At 61.7% G+C, this 17,194-nt stretch overlaps 1 protein-coding gene across 2 annotated transcripts in view; it reads left to right on the top strand.

Moving 5' to 3' along the window:
- COL26A1 (collagen type XXVI alpha 1 chain) overlaps positions 1-16,715 on the top strand; it is a 123,865-nt gene extending 107,150 nt beyond the window's left edge. For both annotated transcript variants that reach the window (XM_032872508.1, XM_032872507.1), the window contains exons 4-13: positions 1,299-1,360; positions 4,735-4,891; positions 6,295-6,393; positions 7,030-7,182; positions 8,813-8,896; positions 10,030-10,082; positions 11,752-11,787; positions 13,108-13,155; positions 14,977-15,061; positions 15,810-16,715. In XM_032872508.1, coding sequence (XP_032728399.1) covers positions 1,299-1,360; positions 4,735-4,891; positions 6,295-6,393; positions 7,030-7,182; positions 8,813-8,896; positions 10,030-10,082; positions 11,752-11,787; positions 13,108-13,155; positions 14,977-15,061; positions 15,810-15,970 — 938 coding nt within the window. In that variant the 3' untranslated portion in view covers positions 15,971-16,715. The remainder of the gene's footprint in view (positions 1-1,298; positions 1,361-4,734; positions 4,892-6,294; positions 6,394-7,029; positions 7,183-8,812; positions 8,897-10,029; positions 10,083-11,751; positions 11,788-13,107; positions 13,156-14,976; positions 15,062-15,809) is intronic.
- Positions 16,716-17,194: the final 479 nt, after the last annotated feature.

Below are 17,194 nucleotides of genomic sequence, written 5' to 3'. Positions count from 1 at the left end.
GGACATTAATGGGGGATTTGTTTTCTGAGATGAAGTTGGGGGACCTCTTATGGGACAGGGGAAGCCAGTAGTGGGGGGCAGGTATGGACGCCGCTGGTAAGCTTCAGGCCTCACTGTGGTCACGGGGGCCACCGATGGGCAGCCCCAGCACAGCAACTGGGACCTGCCGAGTTACCCTCACACCTCAGTGTGTCTCTTTGGCCCAGACTGAGGTTCCTGGAAGGTCAGACTTTGAACTGAGTGAGCGATTTAGGCATCCCTTGACTTCTGCAGCAATAAAAGCTCTGGAGAACAGCTTTGAACGTCTGTTTCCTCTTTAAACAGTCCCAGTCCCTGGGGCAGACAGACATAAATAGATAATTATAGCCCAGGGACATGTGGGCCTGGGGGGTTCACCATTACCAGTCTCCTAACTGGCCTTCCGGCTTCCATCCCTCCCACACACGCCCACGGAACTCGCAGCTGCCAGAGTGAGCTTTTCAAAATGCAGATCTGACCTTGACTTTCAGCCCCTCCGAGAGCTGCCCACTGGCCTCAGGACGTTGCCCCAGAGCCCCTCCTGCCAGCCCTCCAGTGTTAGGTCCCAGCCCACTGCTCCAGTCCCGGGTGTGTGTGGGGTGGGGGGTGGGGGGGCTGGGTCTGCTCTGATTCGGCCAGACTGATTCCAGACCCTTCTCTGGTCTTGCTTGTCTCTAGACCTCAGCCCTCTTACCTCAGGAGGCTATCATATGGTGCATCTCTCAGGCCTCACCTTAGACGCCCCCGCCTCCAGGATGTCCTCCCTGACCACCACCTCCCCCACCCCAAACTGGCATTGCTGTCCCCTGTGATGCCCTTTTGCACATCTTATTCTTACAGCCCTGGTGTAGCCCCTACAGCCTCTACCTATTTGCCCATCTCCCTCCCCAGACTGACGTTCTCAAAGGCAGGGAGCATGCCCTTTACCACATGTAATCAATTACTGGGTTTTTTTGAGCCCTTCCTTTGTGCCAGGCACTGAGATCTGTGGGTAAATAAAATAGACAAAGATCCTATGTTTATGGCACTCATAGGCTGACTGGGCACCTGGGGTGCTGACTTGGACACTTTGCTGAATAATGTGCTGTGGGTGCTCCGAGGTCAGGTGGGCTGCCTGGAGGAGGGGGCACCAAGGATAAGGATGAGGTCCTGAAGGCTGGGTAGGAGTTTTCCAGGCAAATTGATCAGAGAGCTCCCTGCCTGCCCGCCCAGAGGCTGTCCTGGCAGCTGGCTGCTCTCACCCCCAGGGTCTACACTCTAAACTCACCCTTCTCTTTCAGAATGCATGAACTGTACCCGGCTCAGTGACATGAGTGAGCGGCTAACCACGCTGGAGGCCAAGGTCAGACGGCTGGGGGGCCCGGCTCCGGGAGCTGGTGGGTGTGTGCGAGGGTTGTACATCGGTACCAACCCAGTCCTAGGGAGCCCAGCAGGCCCGAGCAGCCTGGTCCCAGGGCTTGGGTGCTGCTGGGGCTTCTGTGGCTCTGGGTGGCCTTCTCTGGGCTGGGCCAGCCCCCTGGGGAGGGGAAAGCAAGAAATCTGGAGGTCTCAGACAGCAGGCTGGTTATGTGTCTCATATGTGACACATATCTCATATGTGACACATATCTGGATCTGTGTCTCAGTGACTGGGGGGCTGGATGCCCAGAAGGTGACCCCTTGGTGGAATGGGCCACCGTCCCCAACTCTGGCTTCTCCTTTCCCTCCCTGTCTGGCACACGGTGGGGCCCAGACAATGGAGAAGGAGCTCCTGGCTCCTGTCAGCTTTTGCCCTGTCTACATTAGGGGGCACAGCAGGGCACCCCGAGGCTGGAGGACTGAAGAAATGATGAGTCATTTATGGGGGGTAGCCCCAGGCAGAATGGGGTGAGGAGGGAGGGAGTAAGTCAGAGAAGGGGAAAGCTGTGTGAGGTGCAGGGGTGGTGATGGGCGGGTCACCCTTGTGGACACCGGCGACTCTGTCCCCTCTGGTCCCTCTGAGGTGTCCCAGAGCAGGCCTGGGTCCGAGCTACAGGGCCGTATCTACCGTCCCTCAGTGGGAGACACTTCTCCCAGGCTGTGTCCCCTGTCACCTCATGTCCCATGCCTCACGTATTGACTAAAATTGCTCCTGGGCCCTGGAGAAGGCCCCGGTGGAGGGTCTCGGGTCCCTGCAGGAAGAAGCCAGTGCCATGGGGGCCGTGGGCTCTGCCCTGACCGGCGACAAGTCACATTCTCCTTCATGTCCCAGGCGTCTGGCAGAGGACAAGCCTGGGAGCCGAAGCTGCCCTACCTTTACCTCTTGGGACTAGGGACTGCCTGGCCCAGGACAGATCATCCGGGTGTGGGAGGCAGGTGGGAGGGTGGCCTGCCAGTGGGGAGGTCTGGTGGGGACAGAGCGCTGACATGGGCTGAGAGACCCCCGTGGCCAGACCACAGAGTAGGCCCAGAGGTAGGGCCCCCTGCCCAGAAAAGCCTGACAGGCAGGTCTTCCCACAGACACATACCCATCCACACACACACAGCCCCACAGACACACACAGACACACACACACATGCACACATATATACACACACGTAGACACACGCACACACGTGCACATATATGCATATACACAGAGACACACAGATGCCCTCGCAGACACGCATGGACACACAGACACACACACACAGCCCTTGCAAACCCTTCCTCCCCCTTGAGCCCTGTCTCCTGCCCTGGAAGCCCGACCCTGAGGGCGTGCCCTTTTGGATGGGGGCTGCAGATGACTGTCCCTTGGAGTCAGACATCAGTGGGACCGCCACCCCCCCAGCTAGGTGAGTCTTGCCCGAGCTCCTACCTCCTTATCTGGGCAATGTGCTGGTCCAGGTCAAGGGCATCTGGGGCCTCACACAACATGGCAGTGGGACCCGGCTTTGGGAACAGGTGGAGTGCCGGACAGGCGAGAAGCTCTGTGTCGCTCTGTCAGCCAGGCTGCCATCTCTATCTTACAGGCAGAGGCACAGGCGTGTAGGAGATGCCCGTGCAGAGGCCCCAGCATGAGAAACCCCAGGGGGTGAATGATCCTCCCTCATCCCGAGGTCTTCTGCAGGTGGGAGGGTCCCCTAGCAGCCCACGTCTGGGCACAGGCTGCGAGCAAGGGTTCCTATACCCTCCTTGGGGTCCGTGGTTCTGCGGGGGCAGGTGGAAGCCTTTGGGAAACAGATTCTACCACCTGGGCCAAGCTTGGGGCTGGGGAAGCCCTGGGAGGCTGGGGGGCACTGCATGGGACACTGGTCCCAGTGCCTCCTTGCTGGGTGACATTGGACAAGTCACTAATGGTCTCTGGGCCTCTGTTTCCACCTCTGCCTGTGATGTGGCTGCGGTGACCCTTCCTGCCCCGGGCTGGGCGGGGGGGGTGCTTGTAAGGACCAGAATGGGGCTGGCTCAGAGAAGTGGCGCTGGGGGAGGTCGCTGGAGCCTCACAGGGCCCACTGGCCCGCTGCAGATGGGAACGCTGAGAGGGGGTGCATGGGCGATGGTGCAGGGGCTGGGGGCACACCCAGGAGGGGACACCCTCAGTCCACAGGGTCAGGCAGACTGCTGGGGACGGGGGTGGGGGGATCCCTGGAGTCTCAGGATCCTCTGGGGCGCAGGAATGAAGGGAGGGGCTTGGCGGGGGTGGGCGGGAAGTCTCAGGGTGGGAGGGGCCCTGGGTGTACCCAGGGGCAGGGCAAAGCCACTGAGCCCCAGGAGGAGCAGAGCAGGTCCAGAAGGACGCGCTGAGTGTGGGGACACTGGTGGTTTGGGGCGGGCTCCGCAGGGTTCACTTTGCTTGGAGTCCTGACCCCCTGCTCTGGGGAAGGGGGCAGCCAGGTCCTATGGGAGCACTGGGCAAGCCAAGGGACCCTGGGAGAAGCCAGGGGGAGGCCAAATGCAAGGCCTGGCCCTCGTGGATGTGGGGCGGGGGAGTCGGGGACTCTAGCCGATGGGGGGGTTCTGGCTCCCCAGAGCTGGGGGGAACCCGAGACACCGGCCTTCCTCTCCTTCAGGCAGCAGAGCGCAAAGACTAGGGGCTCGCGGTGGCCGGAGCACTTGTCCACCTGGCCCGGGGAGTCCTCTCTGCCTGGGTAGGCCTACCCAGGGTCTGCGCACCCATCAGGCTGCCTTGCTCGGATCCCTGGTGCAGAGCGCCCCCTGCTGACCTCTTTGGGGAACAGCAGAGACTCACGGGGGCCTCTGAGGCCTGACTTCCAGCTCACCTGCGTTAGGGAGACCGTGTTCCCGCCCAGGACCGGGGTCTTCCCAGGCTTTGATGCCCCAGCTCTCTCAAGGGGAGAAGACAGGGCGGCTTTCTACGATGACCCCACGTGGCCACCTTTTGTTTTCCCAGAGCTCCTGCTAAAAACCACGCCCCAAGCCAGGCCCATTGGTATCTTTTCAGTCCCTTCTTTGGGGGAAGCTGGGGCAGGGGTGGGGGGGTGACCACAGGGCTCTCCTCACGGTGATGACCCCTCCAGAAGAAGAGTACAGGGAGTTTGAAAGTGTCCCTGTGACAACCTGCTCGAGCCCCAGGTCCGAGGTCTCTCCTGACACAGGAACGAGAGGAGGGCAGGGGTAGGGGGAACATTCCAACAAGGGGCTGGTGATCACCCATACCTGGCTTTGGGGAGCTGCAGGTCTCATGGGGCACACATCCCCAGTGCACAGCGGTCTCTGGCCTGCCCCGGGTCCTGACCCTCTGCCCTTTCCCGGCCCAGGTTCTCCTGCTGGAAGCCGCAGAGCAGCCCGCAGGCCCGGGCAATGACCTGCCGGTCCCCCCGAGCACCGTCCCACCCTGGAATGAGGACTTCCTCCCAGATGCCATCCCCCTCGCCCACCCAGGGCCCCGAAGGAGAAGGCCCACGGGCCCAGCTGGTGAGTGAGACCTGCCCCAGAGGCCCTTGGGATCAAGCGTTGAAAAACGGAGCTAACATTTCAAAACTGTAGGCTTTCGAAAGAAAATCAGGAGTTCTAGAAACTTCTCTTAGAAACATAGAAGCTCTGGCCACTGGGGCTTCAGCCTCCCCTTGGAAACCATTGGCTGGAGCTCTGCACCCGCAGACCCCATCCGGACTGTTACAGGGCCTTACCCTTCCACGTTGTCCCTCAGTTGGGTGTGTGTCCTCCTGCCCTGCCCTGAAGCCAACCTGCGCTCAGGCCCCCAGCCCAGCCCCAGCCTTCTGGCTCAGTTTTACCAGGAGCTTTCTGCCTCCCACCACCTTCTGGTCCGTGCTGTGCTAGTTCATAAATACTTTTGTATCACCTTCAGCTGCACAGAAATGCTCTCTAATCATTCCAGTAAGTTTGTAATGCTTGGGGTTCCAGCAAGGATTGGAGAAATGACCCCTGGGGTCAGCCCGTGATCCAGGAGCCTATGGTCTCGATAATTCTTGGCCCCACGAGAGCCCTGTGCAGGGGACACTCTCCCTCCCTGGCCTCTCTCACAGCTGAGCCCTCAGCTTCCAGACTCCGCTCTGAGCTCACACCCTGTCCCCTCCTCACCTCTTCTGCTTGTCCAGTCGGGAGAGGGAGCAGAGCAGGGAGGGCACAGCCCCCAGCAGTGGGAGCACCCAGTGGCCAGTCCTGGGGGGAGCAGACACTCTGTGATTTTCTGTGGGGGCGGGGGGCTGGAGGCTTTGGGGGGAGGAGGGAACTCACGCGTTGGGGGGAACATCTCATTCTGGGTCCCTGGCCCACTTCCCAGGGTTTCATACCCAGGCAGCTGCCCCTGCCTGCCTTCTTCCAAATCCTTCTTCTGGAACTGAGGAGGAGGAAGACCCAGGACCCAAATGCCCTGTGGGGGAGCCTGGGGTGGGTGCTGGGTCTCCCGGGTCACTTTCTCTGTGCAAGGAGAAGTGCAGTTCCAAGAAATGGCCACCAGGTGGAACACAAACCCAACAAATGGTGACCCCAGGGTGCGCCCTGGAATCTGAGAGCAGGATTTCCTGGGGTCTCCAAGGAGGCCTCACTGGGGAGCTCTTTACCATAGGCACTGTTCCCAACCCTGAGCGGGGAGACAGTAGGACTCTGGAGGAAGGGGCCTAACCCAGCAGCAGCCTGGCTCTGGGTCCTTGAACAAGGGACCACACCTTCCTGAGCCTCAGTTTCCCCACCTGTGAAATGGGAACACAAGTAGCTGCTGAGATCGTAGGAGTTAATAGGTACAACAGTGGTTCTTAGACTGTAATGAGGTCTCTGCTCCTGGGAAATGGCCCAGGGGGTCAGGCCTGGTGGCTTGGCCCCCAACGTCCTCAGAACTCATCTCATTCTCTCCCCAGGGCCTCCGGGGCAGACGGGACCGCCAGGGCCTGCAGGTCCCCCAGGCTCCAAAGGTGACCGGGGCCAGGCAGGAGAGAAGGGCCCAGCAGGGCCTCCTGGTAAGGACCCCCGGATCTGACTTTGTCCGCTGGGGGACGGGGCTGGGGTTCCTCCCCTATCTGAGCAGGTGAGGCATCCCATAAGCCCTGATCTTGCTGGGGTCAGTGACTGCTATCCTGGGGGGCTCTGGGCTCACTTCCTCCCCACTGCCACCCCCCATCACTGCCACCCCATCCCAAAGGTTTTAGGGTCTGGTCTGACCCTGGGCTGCAGGAAGAACAAAAGGCTCTGGGAGTTGGGGGGTACAGGCAAGGGGTGTGGGACAGCTGAGGCCTGGGGACCCTTCTTAGCCATTTAAACCCCTCCAGAGCCCCCCCCCCCCCCCCATCTCCTCCTGGGTCTTGCAGGGAAGATACAGGTCCTGTGACGGTAGGTGTAGGGCTGGCCCGGGTTGTCTGGCACTCTCGGTGCCCCAACCCCAGAGCTGAGGCCCCTGGAGGGAGCCAGCCTACCTCCCTCACCTCCCACCCAGCAGCCCCAGTGCTCCCCAGGCCCGAAGGGAAAGCCACGTTCACTCACATCCCAGGACAGCCCCCCCAGGGAGGCTAGTCTGGCAGCCACTGCTGACCTGCTTGCCATCTGCGGTGTCCGTCGCCAGGCCCGGCCCTCACGGGGTTCCTCTTTTCCCACTGCAGGCCACTTGGGGCCACCAGGGCCCCGCGGGCTTCCTGGAGAGACGGGGCGCCCCGGGCCCCCCGGCCCCCCCGGCCCAGCAGGCAGCCCGGGCTTCCCTCCAAACAGCCCTCAAGGGGTCCTCTACTCCCTGCAGCCGCCGACGGACAAGGGCGGTGAGTACTCCCGGCCGAGAGACCCTGGGGAAGCAGACCCTTAGGGAGCTGGGCAGCGGCCTGGGAGCAGGGCTGTGCTGGGGGTGGTGGGGTGGTGGAAGGGTCCTTAGCCTCCAGCCTGGCCTGTCCCTGCCTTGGTGCCCAGCTCCTGCCCCTGGGGTCCTGACCCCCTCCCCAATGTCACTCTGTTGTGTGGCCAGCCTCAGTTTCCCCACTTGGTGGCGGGAGCACATCCCCTCACGAATCCCCTGACCTTGGATTGTGTGACAAGTGTTGGTTGAGCACCTACTATGTGTCGTCACATGGTTTGTGTCACTGGGGGCACAGCCGTGAGGAAAACAGACTCCAGCCCTCCGGGGCCAAAGTCTGGGGTTTCTGAACCCAGACACACCTGCCTACCCAGTGGGGTGGGCGGGAGCAGGGAGGCCCGGAGGGTGGGGGGGCCACCAAAGGGGTATCCTCTGGTTAAGTGCCCCGGGGAACCGGGGGAGGGTTTTAAGAAGCGGGTGACAGGGTTGGATGACATCCCAAGCACCGTGGGGGACAGGGACCTCTTTGTCTGGGTCAGAGAAACTCTGGCCCCCTCCTGCTGGTGCTTCTGTCCCTGTCTGAGCCTCAGTTTCCCCACTTGTAGAGTGGGGGCAGTTAATACTCCCAGTAGAGTTGCTCTGGTGGAAGGGAGGGACTCATTCTTGAGCAGAATGGGGGTCCTGGGCTGCCCCCAGTGGGTGCAGGGGCCCAGCCTGTGAGAGCAGAGCCTTCTGGAGCAAGTGGGGACTCATTGAAGACTCAGAGAGAGAGCAGGGCTCGGCTGCACACGCCCCAGGGCCACAGGGAGCCATCCCAGGGCTCCAGCCTGCCCTGGTCACGATGCCTCAGGCACTGCCTGCCATCCAGAGCCCTCAGAGCCCTCCTCAGATGGGACCCTCCTCACCAGCTTTTGGGGTCCCTGAGGGAGTGCCGGGTGTGTGCCTGGGAAGGAGTGGGGATGCCCTACTGGGTCCCCATCTGCTGTGAGCCCCTGGAAGTGTGGTCTCGGCTTCCGGGTGTGAAGGGAAGGGCAGGGGTAGCCACTCCCATCCCAGGCATTTCCTGGCCTGGCTTCTCTGGGTCTGGCTCTGGGGTTCGGGCAGGACGAAGTCACAGGGGGCTTGCCTTGGAGAGACCCAAATAGCAGGAACTGGGTCAATAAGGGACCCCACCCGTGCCCCAGGCTGAGTAATGGGCACTATAGAGGCAGCCCAGGGCCTTGCAGCTCAAAGGACTGGCAGGGAGGCCTTCCTGGAGGAGGAGGCCCCACTGGAGTGAGCCTGTCAGGTGCATCAAGAAAGGGCCTGTAGAGTGGAGTGGGGGGAAGGGGAGGAGAGTTCTGGCCGGGGAACTGGGGAGGTAAGTAGGGCAGGGACAGACTGTGAAGGGCTGGAATACTCTGGAAGGAGTTTGTGCGTTATATGAACCCCTCTGGGCTTCCCCTGCCCTTCGACCTGAGCTCTGCGGGAGCAAGAGTGTGTGCTTGCCAGGGCTGCTGTGAGGCCCAGTGGAGTCGGGGGTGCCTGTCCTGGCCCTGGGGAAGCTCAGGTCCTGCACCTGGCCTTGCCCACCGGGTCACAGGCGACTGCTCTGCCTGCAGACAGAGACTCACAGCTGGCCTCGGCTGCCGTGGACACAGTGCTGGCTGGCGTCCCGGGGCCCCGGGGCCCCCCTGGCCCTCCAGGTAAGTGCAGAGGGCAGTTGCACAGCCTGGTCTGCATGGGGCACCTGCTCTGGGCTTGGCCTGCGCCAAGGGGCCTTGTGTTCCCGGCTGGGGAACCATGGCCTTGGCAGGATACTGGGGATTGGGCAAGGTCCCTTGTTTCTGGAGGACAGCACCCTGGTGGGACTAGACACAGGAGCCCCAAATGTTTCTGCCTGCTGCCTGCATGAAGCCACTCGGGGCTGCCCCCTTGTGGGCCTGAGTGGGGGTTGCGCCAGGGTACGTGGAGGCCCAGGTCCAGGGGGACGCACCGGGTGAGCACAGGGCTGGCGCCAGGGGCTGGTAGGGCAGGTGCGGGGCCTTTTGGCAGAAACCAGGGGCCCTGGGGCAGGGGATGGTCCTGGGGTTCTAAGGGGCTGGATCCTGGGCCTGGCCTGATCCCCACCCTCCAGGGACCCTTGCTGGAGGGGAGAGAAGGGGAGTGCGGGGCAGGGGCCAGCCCTGCTCACCAAGTATGTGGGTGCCTTGTCCCCCCATTATTCATTTACCCCTTTCACGTAGTCACTGCTCCCTATGTGGCACAGGGCTCTAGTTTCCAGGCCTCTTTTAAAAGGTAGCATTTGAGCAAATGCCCCACAGAGGTGAGGGGACCGGACTAGAGCAGGGGTGGGGTAAGTGCCGGAAGGCTTTCTGGAGGAGGTGATGCTCAGCCTGAGACCAGTAGGAAAGAATTAGTTGGGCTGTGGAGGGGATGGAGAAGCTCCAGAAGGAAGGAACAGCCCTTTCACAAGCGCAGAGGCCAAGGAGCTTTCCAGGAGGGTAGCTGGGGGCATGTGGGGGGAGGGGGCCCGGCTGAGAGCTTCAGGAACCCCGGAAGGGCCCCAACTGAAGGTGGCTTTGGGTGGCCGCGAGCGTGGATGGTCAGGACGCTGTTATAGTAGCTCAGGCAAGAAGGATAGCCTTGGAGGGGTAGGGACCCAGGAGGGTCCCCCCGGACAAGGGGCAGCCCTGAGAGAGATTTGCTGGGAGACTGGCTGGCTGGGGGGGGGCGGCGCAGGGTGGCCCCATGGATGAGGCTCTGGGGGAAGAGTGGGTTGCAAGATAAGGCAGGCAGGGGGCTGGCCCCAGGTGATCATCTGTGACTCTGTCCACAGGTCCCCCTGGACCACACGGTCCCCCAGGACCCCCAGGTGTCCCTGGATCGCAGGTAAGGGCTTTCCCATTTCTGGCAGGGGAGGAGGACTTGTCTCCCTGGGAAGGAAGAGCCAGCCTTCTTTCCCAGCCTGAGCTGCTCGGGAAGGGGCGGCCCAGCTGGCCCCTTGGCCACTTGGCTCGGGCAGGACCCGGATCTCATCAGCAGCTTCAGCCCTGTGCTGCCCACCGCCATCCCAGGGAGGCGTGGGCACCCTTCCCATCTCAGAGATGAGCTCACTGAGACCCAGAGAGGCCAGGTGCCTCCAGAGGACATACAGATCACAGAATGTCCACCCCAGCCTATAGCCCTCGTCACCAAGAGTTACCCACATGTTGTCACCAGATGCCTTCAGCTGCCCCAGCCCACAGGCATAGGGAGAGTTAGGAACGATGAGATTCAGAACCCTTCCCCACCTGTTTGTGCCAGCGGCTTTCCGAGATAACGTTATCATGGTATCCCAGCCGTGATGGGGAAGGGGGGGCTCAGAGGGGATCAGTCACCTGCCCAGAGTCACACAGCAGGAGAACGGGCAGGGGTGGGGCCCCTCTCGGGCTTTGTCCAGCCCTCACCAAGAATGTGGTGGGTGCTTGGGGATTGCCTTATCCTGTCAGGATGTCTCTTAGCAGGGTCTTGGGCCCTTGGGGGAGAGGGAAGGGACTCAGGGCATGACACACATGCAGAGGTGACACTTCAGCTGGGACCTAACGAACCAGAAGGAGCAGCTGTGCAAAGATGCCAAGAAAGGACAATCCTGGCAGCCAGAAGAGCGAGTGCAAAGGCCCTGGGGTAGAAGAAAGCCCAGGACAGACTGAGGGAAGGAGAATGAGATGTGAGATGAGGTGGGGGCAGGGTCTGACCGGAGGGGCAGATTGTGGTTTTCTGTCACAGAGAAAGGGGACTCTGAGTCTCCCGGAAGGAGAGCCCATGATCTGATTTCCATCTTTAAGAGGCCCCTCACGCTCGGGCTGGGGCTGCTGTGGGAGAACGGAAGGCTGAAGGTGGGGGAGCAGTGGGGCAGGGAGACCAAGGAAGCGTGAGGGGGAGAGAGAGAAGGTGACTTACATTCAGGTGGTTGTACAGGAAGCCACAAAGGGAAGGGACAGGTTTAGAAAGTGGGTGTGATGGGTCTGGCGGATGGAACAGATTTGGCAAGAGAAGGAAAGGAAGGTTATCTCCCGGGCGTGTGTGGGAGCCGCTGGGAGGACAGGGAGCTATCTCCCGGGAGGTGGTTGCAGAATGCAGCAGGTTTGGGGGTACCCAGGATTCTCAGGGGAAGTGGAGTGGGGCGTCCCCCTGTGGGCAGGTGGGAAAGTGGGACGGTGGCTGGACACGTGGGTCTGGGCTCTGGGGAGCCTTCCGGCTAGATTTCAGCATGGATGAGAGGCCTTGAGTGGGACCCCCATCATTCATTCTCTGGGGGGGCCCTTTGTGGGGGGGGGAGCCTGCGGGCTTTGCCATCTGTGCAGGCTCTGTGTGACAACCGTAATGGCCTATTTCTCAGCTGAGAAGACTGAGGTCCCTGCCCAGGCTCAGGGAGGAGCTAGTGGAGGGTGGCCCAGGAGGCGCCGTCCCATCTCCTCCACTCTGTCCTCCTCCCGTCCTGGGGCGGGGCGGCTGAGGGGGAGACAGAGGCATTAGGGGGGCAGGCAAGGCCTCATCTGCTTTCTCTGCCTTTCTGCAGGGCCTGGCCGGAGAGCGGGGTGTGACGGGACCGGCTGTAAGTGGGGGGCTGTGCCGCTGGGCTGTTCCTAGGGTGGTGGGCTTTGGTGCAAGCCCAGGGCACCGGATAGGTGGGGCGGGAGCTCTGTCCCGGCCTGGCCTGGGCTCAGCCCCACAGCCACCCCTAACGTGGCCTGATTCTACCCTGCCCAGAGAAGGGGAAGCCTTCCTGTGATCCCAGCTGCCCGAGCTGGTAAAGGGGTGCCCTTGGAAAGTGGGGAGCCCCTCACTGGGAGTGTGAGCAACGACTAAATTAGCCTCCTGGTAGGGGATTGGATGCATGTCCTCCGGTCTTCTGGGGAGCTCAGACCCTCGAGTTAGCATGCTATGTGGCCTGCGGAGGCCCTCCCTCCTCTGAACCTCCCAGAAGTAGAGGCCCAGACAGCTGGCCTCAAATTTCCCTCCTTGGAAGTAAGAATTTATGAATCCCCACTCCTGCCTGCAGGGCCAAGGAGGCAGGCGCCTCCTCGGTGCCCAGGTCTAAGTTAGGGGCAGAGAGCCTGGGAGGAGGGACGGAGCTTTGCCGAGCACCTCCCATGTGCTGGGAGGGGCTGTGCTTTTTGCCCACAGTGAGTTTAAGCTTAGTTATGACCCAGCAAGCCAGGACTTTATTTTCCCCATTTTTTGGAAAACTGGCAGCTAAGGCTCAGAGAGGTTAAGTGACTTGCCCAAGATCACACAGCGAGGCAATGATGGAGCCAAGTAAACCCAGCAGTGTTAGCCTCCAAAGCCATGGCACGTCCTGGCTTCTGTCTGGTAACAATGCTGAGTCCAGAATTTCGGGCACCAGGCTCCCGTCAGAGCTCATTGTAAGTATTGATTTATTTAGTCTGAATCCTCCTGGGAGGTAGGCGGTGTTACCCCGTTTTAGAGAGGAGAACACAGAGGCACAGAGAGGTCAGGTAACCTGCTGAAGGTCACACTGCATACAATGTGGGGGTTAGTGTGAGGCCGGTATTGCTGGCCTTGTTTTAGAGGTGGAAGCAGAGAGAAACAGGGACTTGGTCCCTGGCCGAGCTGAGACCTGAGCTTGTGGGGTGTCAGGCCTCAAGCACAGTGAAGCCCCCAAGCCAACCCACACGGGGGCCATGCACGGATGCCTGGGGCTTCAGGTGCTCCCCTGCTCTGCCCACCCCAGGGCAGCGGTGCCCGTGGAGGCAGCTGTCCAGCTCTGGGCCCCAGCACCCCTGTCCCCAGGCTCTGCCTGCCCAGCCTGCCCTCCCACCCTCTGGCCCCCGCGATCTGTGCGAGAAGCACAGAGGTGGCCCCACTACACGCCCCCACACACAGATTGTTGACTGCAGGGTTTTCTTCCTAGGGCGAGCCTGGCGGGAAGGGGCACGAAGAGGACAAAGCTGCTGCAGAGGTAACCGGTTCTGGGGGCCAAGCTCCCCTCCTGCCCCCTTGGCTGCGTCCCAGTGGGAGGGCGGGTGCCCGGCAGGTCTGCGCGGACACCCCTCAGCCTCACATAGGGCGCCAGGCCACGGGGTGAAGGGGGGTCCCTGCCCGGCGGGGGAGGCTGGTGAGTGACATAATGATTGCAGCTTAGCGTGCAGATAGGGAACTGGCCCGGGGCTGGAGGAGAGGGGAGACACTGCCGGGGAGAACCCCTTATTTAAGGAGGCTACAGCTGCCAAGTCCCTCTCCAGGGACAGGAATCCCCCATGTGCGGTGCCTGGTCCGTGGCAGTGCCCCCAGCGTCACTGCGCTGGTGGACTGAAGGACACGTGGGGACGTAGACCGAGGGCTGGTGGATGTGGGAGGGAATGGGGGGGCAGGGAGTGAGGATGGGAGCAGGCAGGGGCACAGTGGGGTGGGGAGGGGACACAGATGGAATACGGGCATGGCCGTGGGGACCCGCTGTCTTCTGGGAGGAGGAGGGATTCTAGAGACTTAGGTGATGGGTAAAGGGGGTGAGGGCAGTGGGGCTGGCAGAGGAGAACTTGCAGGCTGACAGCAAGAATCCCCAGGGTGTGTCAGAGCTCAGGGAGTGGCCAGCCACAGTGGGCATCTAGGGTTCTCTGATGAGCCACCCTGGGGGTAACTGGGGAGGTGGGCTGGGATGGAGTGGGGAGGCTAGAGCCAGAGCAGCTATGGTGGGCACAGGAGGCAGCAGGAGAAAGATGTGCTACAGGCATGGGCCCAGAGTCGCAGGGAGATTCGCAGACTTGCAAAGGGAGACAGAAACAGTGCTTAGGATGTCACTCTTTGCCGGGGCTCAGGGGCTTGGGGCTGGGCTGGGGCTCTGGACCCCCATCCCAGACACTACCCCCAGTGTGGCTTCTTGTGGCCTTTGCTTCCCTGGGGGGAAGACCTCTCTCCTTAAACTATAGGACACTTTTTGCTTTCTTTTTTTTATTTTGCTTTTTTTTTTTAAAGTGGGTTCCATCCCTAGTGTGGAGCCCATCTCAGGACTTGAACTCACGACCCTGAGATCAAGACCTAATCTGAGATCAAGAGTCAGACGCTTCACTGTTGGAGCCACCCCGGGGGCCCATCCTTTTGTGTTATTTCAAACTAGATCGATCCGAACATCAGGATAGAGCTGTCGTGTTATGCCTGCAAGAGGCCCGTTCTGGGACTGACTTCAGGGCGGGGCCTGAGTCCCTTACCATCAAGTCCCTTTTCAAGTGGCCTTGACATCTGTCTTCTCAATAAACCAGCTCCTTGATGGGTCTCGGTGCACCAGGTCCTCTGCCCATGTGTGGGTCAGACCCTCATAACGGTGCACTTGTGCCAACGCTCTAGAGACGGTGGCTCTCCCTTTAGTCTCTCTTCCGGGAGTGGCCACACCTGGAGAGCTCTCAGGAGACCAGAAAAATGCCCCCACCTGTGCTAGGGTCTCTGCCCTTGGTAGGGTATTTTCCAGAAAGCAGGGCTCTGCCCAGGGGAAGCAGCCAGGCAGCCATGGGAGCAGGAAAAACCGTGACGTGCGGGGGACAGGTCTGCGTGTGAAGCCAGGCTGTGTGACCCCAGGACCCTGGATACCCTCTCTGTGCTGCAGCTTTCTTGTCTGCAAACAAGGCTTCAGACCCCAGGCCTGCCATGTGGGTATCCAACTTGGCATGGCTGTGTTACTTAGAGGATGGGGACAAAGGGACAGAGTCAGGAATAGGGAGGGCTGAGAGGACGTGGCCTGTCTCTGTGGCCGGCCCTGACCCTGGCCGCTTCCTCCCCCACCCCTCAGGGTGAGGGGGTGCAGCAGCTGCGGGAGGCCCTGAAGATCCTGGCGGAGAGAGTCCTCATCCTGGAACACATGATTGGGATCCATGGTGAGTGGTGACCAGGGCCTGGAGCCAGCCGGACCTGCAGCTGGCCGTAGAGTTGGGAATCCCCTCTGCCCCGGCCTCCACACCCCCTTGCTGCCCTCAGGGCAGCTGCCCCTACCTCTGGTCTGCCTGACTCGATGACCTCCACTTGGCTGCCAGTCGGTCTTCTCCAAACCCCAAGCGGACCCTACCTTGTGCCTCCCCTACTCAAGGACCTTCCGTGGCCCCCTACTGCCCGTGACTGATGTCCAGGCACATCAGGTCCCAAGCCGCTGCCCAGCATGGCCGGGTGCCCAGTGACTTGGAGCCACCACATAGTTCTCTCAGGACCTCCCTCCCGCCCCCCACCTCCACGCCTTTGCTCAGGCCAGACCCTCTGCCCACTGACCACCAGCTCCCACTTCAGGACCTGCTCTAGGGTCTCTCCCTCGGAAGGCACCCTCCTCTCACCCCACGGTGCTCTTCAGAGCCTTGTGCTCCCTGATGGGGGTGGGCTTTCCGCATCTCTCCCTGGCATGCAGCGCGGGGAGCCCGGGCGGGGTCCACATCGGTTGCCAGGTCAGCACTGGTTGCTGGGTGAGCGAGCGAACGCATGAGTGACAGGTGCCCACATGCCCAGGGAGCCTTCTGTGGCCTTGCCCTGTCCTCGCTGGGCACTGGGCTTCCCTCGCCGTCGGGGCGCCCGAAGCAAAGGGGGCCTTTGAAGGCTCCCGAGGCCCTGCGTGAGCCGGCCCTCCTGCTGTCCTTCCAGATCCCCTGGCCTCCCCCGACGGGGGTTCTGGCCAAGACGCTGCCCTGAGAGCCAGCCTGAAGATGAAGCGGGGCGGCTCCCCGCCTGACAGCGCCCTCGCTGCCCTGCTCGGCCCTGACCCTGGGCAGAGGAGCGCCGGCCGGGCCAGCGGTGGCAAGTAAGAGGCCAGCTCTCCAGGACAAGCCCCAGCCCCGCCGGAGACCCGGCCCTGAGGTCCGTGTGGCCCTGCTGGCTCCTGAGGACCCACCAAGGGGGCCTGAGCTCCAGGCACGGACGATCGCAAGAGACACTGGCTCCTGGGGTCTGGGGTGGGGGGCTTGGGGACAGATGGCAGCTCCAGAGGCAGGGTCCAGAGGGCCCCAGCACTCTTGGCAGGGCCCTTTCCTGGTCCCTGCCCTCCCCACCCTCACCTTCTGCAGGAGACGGGGTCTGGGGGGTCTGGGCGGGGCACGAGAATAACCCTAATACTCATCATTTACTGAGTCTGGGCCTGTCCAAGGAGCTTTCCCTGCATTGTCTCATTTAACCCTTAGGAGGTAGGCTTGATATCCCCACTTTCCCTGGGAGGATGGAGGCCTAGAGAGTATGAATAACCTGCCGAGGCCACGGGACCAGGGACAGCTGGGACAGGATTTGAACCCAGGCCTCCTGGATCCTTAACGCTCTACCCTGCCAGCTTCCTGTCTTTGCAGAGAAACTCAGGCTGGGCACAGGGCTGTGGGGGAGGCTGGACCAGCCAGCAGGGAAGGAAGGCAGGGTCCTGGGTCTTCTTCCTCAATCCCCGTCCCTGGGCTTGGGGTCTGCTGCAGGGTCTGGCAGCGCCAGGGACACCCTGAATAAACCCAGGACTTGGGGATATTGAAAGAGGAGCACTGGGGTGGCAGGGGCCTTCCTACCAAACAGGCATCTCCCACTGCTGCCTCCTGGCCTCTGGACCCAGCCAGCCCAGCAGGGCCCTCCAGCCCATGAGTCGAGAGGAGGAAGTAGTTACTGGGCCGGTGCGCCCCGAGGAGGCCATCGCTGGTAGCTCTGCCCTGTCTGGGAATCTCTAGGGCTGGCCATTTCTGGGTCACATGGCAAGTCCCACGTCCCCTTGACCAGCTAGAGACAAGAAAGCTGCCCGCGTCCCAGGCCCCGTTGGAAAGATGCTGCCCCTTCAGGGCTGTGGGCCCAGGCAGACTCCACAGCAGACACCTGGGTCTGGGGATCCCAGAGCAGCTCAGACCACAGGCCTTGGGCCATGGGCTCCCCTGTGACCCAGCCTGGCCCTGGTGCTCCTCTCTTGCTGGGCCAGGACCCAGTCTCAGTAGCAGGCTCGGAGGTTTTGGTGCCACCCCAGGTCATGTCTCCCCTCAGGACTGGAGCCATCTGTCCCCAGTGTCCTT

This window comes from Lontra canadensis, unplaced genomic scaffold (assembly GCF_010015895.1).
Source record: "Lontra canadensis isolate GAN:19392208 unplaced genomic scaffold, GSC_riverotter_1.0 scaffold45, whole genome shotgun sequence".
Classification (NCBI taxonomy): Eukaryota; Metazoa; Chordata; class Mammalia; order Carnivora; family Mustelidae; genus Lontra; species Lontra canadensis.
The sequence above is the reverse complement of the archived record's forward strand: the minus strand, read 5'-3'. Positions and strand labels throughout refer to the sequence as shown.